This window comes from Alnus glutinosa, chromosome 14 (genome assembly GCF_958979055.1).
Source record: "Alnus glutinosa chromosome 14, dhAlnGlut1.1, whole genome shotgun sequence".
Lineage (NCBI taxonomy): Eukaryota > Viridiplantae > Streptophyta > Magnoliopsida > Fagales > Betulaceae > Alnus > Alnus glutinosa.
Window position 1 is genome coordinate 1,737,461 of NC_084899.1, and position 8,834 is coordinate 1,746,294.

General features: G+C 38.8%; 1 protein-coding gene across 1 annotated transcript; it reads right to left on the reverse strand.

The window, feature by feature from the left end:
• Positions 1-1,177: 1,177 nt before the first annotated feature.
• On the reverse strand, positions 1,178-7,491 carry LOC133857465 (cytokinin dehydrogenase 3-like). Its single transcript, XM_062292740.1, has 7 exons — positions 7,315-7,491; positions 7,183-7,216; positions 3,786-4,373; positions 2,795-2,922; positions 2,123-2,389; positions 1,612-1,880; positions 1,178-1,469 (listed from the first exon to the last, which is right to left on the reverse strand). The coding sequence occupies exons 1-7, from the start codon at positions 7,489-7,491 to the stop codon at positions 1,178-1,180; spliced, it is 1,755 nt and encodes a 584-aa protein (XP_062148724.1).
• Between the last annotated feature and the right edge of the window lie 1,343 nt (positions 7,492-8,834).

The window sequence follows — 8,834 nt, forward strand, 5'->3', positions numbered from 1 at the left end:
AATACAAAAACCTAGCGGCCCTCTCAAAACCTCTCTTCTCTATCCTGGTATCCTCCTTCTTCGTGCAGTCGGTGAGAGAGGAGGGAAGGGTCTTTTCTCTTCCCTCCTCTCATATCTCCTTTCCTTTATGCTTTTACCTATTTTATTTGCTTTGCATTGGTTTACCCCCTAGCGCTTCTAGGGTTAGGAAGGTTTTTTTGTTCCTTCCTGGTGAGATCCAATTGAGGTTAGGTGCTACCACAGTCATTAGGGTTGTGGAGTTTTGTTTCCTTCCAAGCTAGATTCGGTGGAGGCTAATTTTATCCTAATCCTTCCAAGGCTACGAAGCTTTGTGTTTGGATTTTTTTCATGTGGTTTTCAGGTAAGAAGGCTCTCTCGAGATGTCCCGTAGGGGGAGCGGTTGCTCCGTTAGTGTCGCCCGCATTTTGCTTGGCCGAGCTTTAGTCTTTAACATCTATTTTTTGAAGCTTGATCTGTGCATTTCCACCGACTTTTGCAAGACACGCACCCCTCAAAAGTATTCCCCATCTTCCTCCAACGAAGGCAATCCCTCCTAACACAGCTTTGGGTTGGGTTTTTTTGTAATTGTTTTTTAGTGTAGTTTTTTTTTCGAAAGTCTGTCTGTCGAATTTGCAAATACTAATGGACTTTTTATGGCTTGTGTACCTAGATCAACCATCTTTTCTTTGTTAGGAGTTCTTTATTGTCAAAAAGTGGCTCAAACGTTTGTTCATGTAATATTTGTTTATTTGTAGACCGCACCCAAGTCAAAATCTTTGATTATGGCTTATGGTATCACATGTAACTTGTTCAAAAAAAAAAAAAAAATGATTTAAACTAACATGTATCTTTAGAGTATGCTATTCTTATATAAAATTTTAAAAATACATGTAAAAATCACATACTTCTAATAAAAATGCATCAGGGCAACACGCTATTGCCAAGGAAGAAAAAACAAAATCAGCAACGACTTGCCATATGTTGAGGGGTTTCTTTCTCTAATTAATCAGGGCAAAGTGCTTCATGCACGTTCAAATCCTCAAAAGACAACAAAATATCCACAAAAAAGTTCCATTTTCCATTTGCCTCATCTATTAATAGTAATTATGTTAATGCATAATAAGGTATTTATTAAAAATTAAACCAGAATTAATGTATCACAAGAATATGTGGCTGACTATTTATTGAAAATTCTCTGTCCTGGAGCTAATATCATTTTCGGATCGAACTGAGCTTTTCTCTCTCGAAAAGATACCCATTTTGAGCCAAAATGGTTTATCCAAGATTCTTGTGTCTCGTAATGTGGAAGATACATCTTAACCTTGATGCCAACATTATCACAAAACTGTAATATTTCTCCATTTTGTCGATCAAATTCCTCCCAATTATTGAAGCCACTTGAACGCAGCAAACTTACAACGTAGAAAACATCTTCTTCCGGTATAATCACAGACATATTATCATCCCACCTGCAATGAAGCATTTAACGTACATTTATATTTTCAAATTATACGAAATGATCAAAACCATGCATATATATATATAGTATTTTAATAATTTTAAGCAAGATATATATGTACGTAGTTTAACTTGGCCGGCCGGAAACTTTACTTGTCTCGGTTCATGGGGTAAACGATGACGAGTCCAGCGGGAATGTTTTGTTTAAGAAAGATGTCCTTAAAAACACCCGAATCGAAATCCAAGATACGAGATTTTGGTACAAAAAGATTCAACCATGGATGAGGAATATCCCATAGTCCTTTTGATCTAAGTATTTGCTCTTCACTTCCGACTCTATTCAGAAAATCTACGTACGACACATTTTTCTCAAACACAAACCCCGGAAGAAAGCTTAACCCTTTGAGCAAAACTTGCAGTTCCTATATATACAAGAAAGAGAAACAAAGTGAATAAATTAAAACATGGTAAATTTGTTGTATTACTATGAACAAATTAAAGCTTCTGTTAAAAAAATGCACGTAAAAGTCGTATATATTAATAGACTGAATTAGAAGGATTTTCTTTGAAAGAAAACCTTAAACTATTACTATTTATAGCATATAGTTTAAGGGTGTCTAGCTAATTAATGAACAAATCATGATGACGATTATGATAAATGTACCTCGTCCACCTTATTTTGTGTGTGATCATCATAATATATGGCTGCTTCTAGGCAGTAGATGATGCTGTGTTTGGTTACTAGGGAAATTATTCTGGAGTGATCGGGTACTGGGAAAAAGGAAACCTCTGGAGGGCCTTGGTCCAGTAGAAGCAAACCTTCTAAATAATCAAATGCATTGCTTTGCTTCCTTCCATTTGTTGAGATCAAATGTTCTTGGTCTCTTGAAAATGCAGAGAAGTCGTTGTAAAGCATTCGTAACCACTTAACCTACAAAGAAAATTAACAAGGTTAATTATCGCAATTAAAAGCGAGCGTACGTTGGCATATGTTATTCGTAAAAGACATGCTGAAATGGAAAATATATATGCATGAAATGGTAATAAATAGATTCTACATTTATGTGACAATAGATTTTTTGTTTGGGATCGGAGGTTTCCTAACATATATGAGTGATGTCAGGGGTATTACTATACGTATAGCTTTTATTAAGTTTCTTACCAGTTTTAATGTGACGTTTATCACGTCAACTATTAAAATATATATTTTTGATCACGTGACACTTGTTTCTTTAAAATATAAGATATCATGTAAATTTGTAAGGAATTATAGTAAATACAATATAAAACAAGCTTAAGAGACAACTTCCGAGGATATGGTGCATGTAAATTGTACCCTTTTTGGAGCTGGCTCTAGGGCAATCCTTGCTCTGGTTATAATCCCAAATTGGCCTAAACCTCCAAGCACCGCATAATATAGCTCGGAGTTCTCCTTGCTGGAGCAAGTCACGAGATCCCCTTTTCCTGCACAAAACAAATTAGAAAACCTCATAACTCGTAAGTAAGCCCAAAACAGCTAAATTCATGAAAACTAGTACTATTTATGTACTCTCGAAATCAATTACTAAATTGAAGTCGTTGTCGATGGGCAGTAATTAGTTTAAACCCACAACATTTTAGCTAATAAAATCCACGGTACGTACTTTAATTTGTCTTCCCTTTTGCAAGAGTCCTATCATATATGCACCATGAATAGGAAAATAAAAAAAATCATGGTTTTATCTATTTTGAAATTACTGAGATTATCAAAATTTGGAATGAAGAGATTGGAGTGATTGTTTATATTTGTTGACCAAATATACTGAGAGGAGGTCAACATATTTTAGTTTTCTGTCCATAAATTTGAACATGACCAATTCATTTAATCTCTCGAAAAGCCCAAAAAACAAATTCTTGGCTAAAGATCCCCAGAAGTCTTCGAGTATTATATAAAATAGATTTATTCAAATCTCTATCATTTTTTTGAAATTAAATGATTTAGGTATTTTTCATATCAATATTTATTACGATATTTGCTTTCTAATAACCAAGCTAAAATATGAAAAATAAATATAGGATTGTTTGAATACTCTAAGATTAATTCTAGGGGATCTTGATCGATCCCAATATCTCCTGATTCACACATTATAAACTGCCACAATGTACTTGAATTTCTCGTGTCAAAATTGGTCATTATTTATAATGGAAAACATTAATTAGCACATGTCTTGCACCTGTGCCTGAATTGCCAAACTATTTTTTGTAAGGAATAACGGGGTCTCTTGGCATATGATTAACGTCATACTCCTTATAAAAAATGTGAAAATACATAGAGATTGTATGCATACCAGTGATAACATCCAATTCATGAACATTGCTGATCTGAGGACCGAACCGGAAAGTTTGGCCGCTAATCCCTGCGTTGGAGAGCGTCCCACCGACGGTCAGGTACAAGTAATCGGTCCACGAAACCGGCGCAAGTCCATGTTCTAGCGTTGCATGCAGCACGTCGATCCAAAGCTGCTCGCCGCCGGCATCGGCATAGTAGCCCAACGAAGGGCTGGTCAAGACTGATATTCCAGACCCATTTATACGATTTTCCAAAGATGTCATATTGACCACAACCCCATTACGAGCCATAGCCTGTCCACGAACCGAATGGCCTCGACCTCTGGCAGCTATGGTTATAGGAACACTAGAATTATTGTACGCGAATTTGATCAAGCTTGCGGTATCATTTATGGAGGTTGGATGAAAAACTTTTGCTGGGATTTCTTGAACTATATGGCCGTAATCGGTTGAGGCTAGTTTGATAGTTTCGCCATCATTACGAAATCTATCTGCAATATCATTGGGTGGGAGCCAGGTTGTGATCCCTGGTTGGAATATTTCTGCCATTTTTTTCTTTTCTTTGGAGAGAAAAAATGAGCATAGAACTTAGAAGAAGTTGGTGGTGTTGCTGTGATGGTGGAGGAAGAGTCGAGACATGAGAAATATATATAAGTAATGTTATATATCGCCCTTGTGTCCCCCCAAAATTGATGTGGCTTTTAAAATCACCATTGAATTTATGATAGACCACTGTTGAATTTTGATCCAATGGTAATTTTAAGAACCACATCAATTTTGGGGAGAGACAAGAGTGATATGTAGCATTATTCAATATACATATAGAAGACAGTTGCATGTGTATATGGAAGGAAATCTTTGGAATCCTCGGCGTTTGACTTGGAAATGAGGTCGGATCAAGTCACTACAAAAATCGCTACAACTGGACGCGTGTCTACAGTACCGGTTACTATAGACACGCGTCCAATTAGACACGTGTCTTCTGAAAAACGTGTCTAATTGTACCATCTTCACAATTGGACGCGTGTATTTAATACACGTGTCCATTTGGACACGCGTATTAAATACACGCGTCCAATTCGACACGTGTATTTAATACGCGTGTCCAATTAGACACGTGTATTAAATACACGTATCAAACTGTTATTTTTTTCCAAATATAATTTTTTTTTAATTAAATAGAATTTCAACAATTGGACACGCGTATTTAATACGCGTGTCCAATTGGACACGTGTATTAAATACACGTGTCAAACTGTTATTTTTTTCCAAATATAATTTTTTTTAATTAAATAGAATTTCAACAATTGGACACGCGTATTTAATACGCGTGTCCAATTGGACACGTGTATTAAATACACGTGTCAAACTGTTATTTTTTTCCAAATATAATTTTTTTTTTAATTAAATAGAATTTCAACAATTGGACACGCGTATTTAATACGCGTGTCCAATTGGACACGTGTATTAAATACACGTGTCAAACTGTTATTTTTTCCCAAATATAATTTTTTTTTAATTAAATAGAATTTCAACAATTGGACACGCGTATTAAATACGCATGTCAAACTGTTATTTTTTCTCAAATATAATTTTTTTTAATTAAATAGAATTTCAACAATTGGGGACGTGTATTTAAATACACGACCCGGATTGGGCACGTGTACTCAGTACACGTGCCCAATTGTTTGGCCAGGACAGCTGCGCGGGAGAAATGCCGGCTTATATATGTGTATATATATATATAATTTTTAAAATTCAAATAATATAATAATATAATAATAGATTATATATATATATATATATATATATATATCAGAAATGGGTAGCTTCCTGCTACCCATTTCTGATCTGAATTCTCTCTCTCTCTCTCTCTCTCCGTCACAGCCGCACCGGCCAGCTTCCGGCCACCGCGCATCAGCCCTTCCCGCCGGTGAGACGCCCTCTCTCCATCTCTCTCTGCTCAGTTCTCGGTCTCTCTCTCTCTCCCTCTCTCTCTCCCTCTCCGTCACAGCCGCACCGGCCAGCTTCCGGTCACCGCGCATCCGCCCTTCCCGCCGGTGAGACGCCCTCTCTCCACCTCTCTCTACTCGGTTCTCGGTCTCTCTCTCTCTCCCTCTCCGTCACAGCCGCATCGGCCAGCTTCCGGCCACCGCGCATCCGCCCTTCCCGCCAGTGAGACGCCCTCTTCACCTCTCTCTGCTCGGTTATCGGTCTCTCTCTCTCTACCTTTCTCTCTCTATCTCTCTCTTCCTCTCTATCTTTTTCTCTCTCTCTCTCTCTCTCTCGCTCTCTCCCTATCTCTCTCTGCCGCTCTCTGTATCTCTATGTCTCTCTCTCTACTCTCTCTCTCTACTCTCTCTATGTCTTTCTTTATTAACCCAAATAAATTTAAATAAACAATAACAAAATTAAATTGAAAAAAAAATTCTAAATTGAAGTTTTTATTTAATTAGATTTTTTATTTAATTTAAAAATACAATTAAATAATTAAATAAAAAATTTATTTAAATGAAAAATTCAATTTGGAATTTTTTTTTTTTAAAAAAAATTGGTTTGACACGTGTATCTCAATACATGTGTCAAACTGTGCAGTTAATGACTTGCACGTCTGACACACGTCTCACGCGTGTCAAAATGCACGTGTCAAACTGTTTGACACGTGTACGACACTGTACACGTGTCAAAATGAACGTGGCAATTTGTAATTTTTTTTGTAGTGAGTTGTCGCTTTTATGGATACATGCAAGAGAGAAGACCTTGGATGATTGGATGATTGGCTCATTTGGCAAATCGATTTTTATTTTTGCTTTTTAGATAAAAAATATAAAATAATTTTTTATTATTTTTTTGCTAAAGAAGCTTTTGGTAAACTGTTTCCAAAAATAGTTTCCAAAATAGTTTCCGAGTTAGCAAGGCCCAACACAAGCACGTCCTGGGAACCTAAAAAGCATATTGCAATGCTTTGTGCAAATTAAGCGCTGGTGATGATGCAGAAGGATGTAGGCGCCATAATGCCTTGTACAGAGTACCAAGAATATCTTGCCACATGCAGAGCATCGGAAATGTCACTTGCAAGTGCGCTCAGTACAATGATAAGGTACTAAAGATGCCTTCCTTAGCAGGGAAGGAAGGTCAGAAATGATGAGTCATCCCCGGACGTGAATCCCAAGGGATGACTCATTGCTAAACAAAGTCAGGACTATAAATACATCCCATGCTCCAGGTATGAAATGGGGGATTGAATTTTTCAATTAAGAAGTACATACTACTTTTCCCTCAGACACTAACTTAAGTATCGGAGTGAGACCCCTGGAATGGTCTCCTAACTCTACTTGTCTCATAGGATCTTTGAGAAAAGCTTGAAGAACACTCAAAGGACGTGCTGATTCACACCATACCGGAAACTATCCCAATAGTTTTGCGCCGTCTGTAGGAACAATTATTCGTTTCTCATGAAAAAGAAATCTATCATGGTGGTGAACACGCGTTTTGGAAGCCAAGCCAGCCGGCAAAGGAGGTCCCTACCAGAGCATATTGTTCAGCACAACCCGAATCCAGGAGTTCGGAACAATCGACAGCCTCCACCGTTCCCTCCCCTGGGGGGTGGAGACCGAGATCCCCGGGAAGGCGAGCCCCCAGAGTGACGTTACAAATGGGATAATCGAAGGAGGGGCCTGGGAGGAGCTGCCATTTCCTGTGCATGGCTGCTTGACAACTTCGACAGGAAGGTAGTCGAGTTGGAAAGGAGGTGTGTCAACATGGCTCGGGAGATGGAAAAGAAGGACAAGGGCAAAGCTGTTGCGGTGGACAGACTCCTGATGGGTACTAGTACTCCGTTCACCCAACGAGTGACCGAGTACCTCTTGCCCGAAAAATTCAAAGTCCCCCAAAGCCAGAGCTATGCTGGGACTGGGGATCCCGTGGAACATCTGGAAAACTTTTGGGTCCATCTGGACTTCCACAAAACCCCAGACGAGGTTGCTTGCTAGGCTTTCCCGTTAACTCTGACTAGGAATGCCCGGAATTGATCCAGAAGGCTACCTCCGGGATCAGTCGACTCATTTGAGGAACTGGACAAAGAATTCTTGGGGCAATTCATGGCGGCACGAGTGCGCAAGAAACCTTCAGGGTACCTGCTTACATTGCAACAGGGAAGCGGTGAGACTCTCAAGGACTTCATGGCCTGCTTCAATTAAGAGAGAATGACTGTAGAGGATCCGACCGACGATATGGCCTACGCAGCCCTTTATCAGGGGCTGATGGGCTGTCACCGGAAGGGCCACTAATGAAGAAGTTGGCTAGGAAAGAACCGAGCACCCTGCAAGGCCTGATGGACAAAGTGGAGGAATTTATCAATCAAGAGGAGACGCTAAAGGCGATGGCCAGTTCAAGGCCATACCGGGAGGGATCCCCAGAAAGACTCTTATCTATTTTGAGTTATGTTTCAAAGAACGAGGTTATTGTTTTAATTATAATAACGACAAAGAAAAAATTCCCTAGATTTTGGGAATAAGTATTTTTCGGAATAACAGAAAAAAGCCGACTTAAGCATCGGAGTATTCCCGGTCTCGGGGCCTGGAACCTGTTGATGTCATTTCTCTTACAAGAAGGCAAAGTCTCTCGGTTAGTCTTACATCGGGAGCAAGAAGAAAAGTCTCCCGATTAGTCTTACTCCGAGAGCAAGAAGAAAAGTCTCCCGGTAGTCTTACACCGGGAGCAAGAAAAAAAGTCTCCCAGTTATTCTTACACTAGAAGCAAGAAGAAAAGTCTCACAGTTAGTCTTACACCAGGAGTAAGAAGAAAAATCTCCTGGTTAGTCTTACACCGAGAGCAAGAAGAAAAGTCTCCTAGTTAGGCCTACACCGGGAGCAAGAAGACGAGTCTCCCGGATTAGTCCTCATCGGGAGCCAAGGAGACAACCTTGAAAGAAAGAAAAAAAAAAAAAAAAAAAAAAAAAAAAAAAAAAAAAAAAAAAAACTCTTACAGGGAGACAACCTCTATAAAAACCTTACGGGAAAACAACCTTATAAAAAAACCTTACGAGA

What these genes read in the sequence shown, in the direction of transcription:
- LOC133857465 (XM_062292740.1), bottom strand. Translation starts at nt 7,491, where the DNA reads ATGCACAGGAAATGGCAGCTCCTCCCAGGCCCCTCCTTCGATTATCCC. An exon ending in TTGGGATAGTTTCCGGTATG is followed by an intron (nt 4,374 to 7,182) that starts GTGTGAATCAGC and finishes ACTTCTTCTAAG; the next exon opens with TTCTATGCTCATTTTTTCTC. An exon ending in TGAATTGGATGTTATCACTG is followed by an intron (nt 2,923 to 3,785) that starts GTATGCATACAA and finishes TGTTTTGTGCAG; the next exon opens with GAAAAGGGGATCTCGTGACT.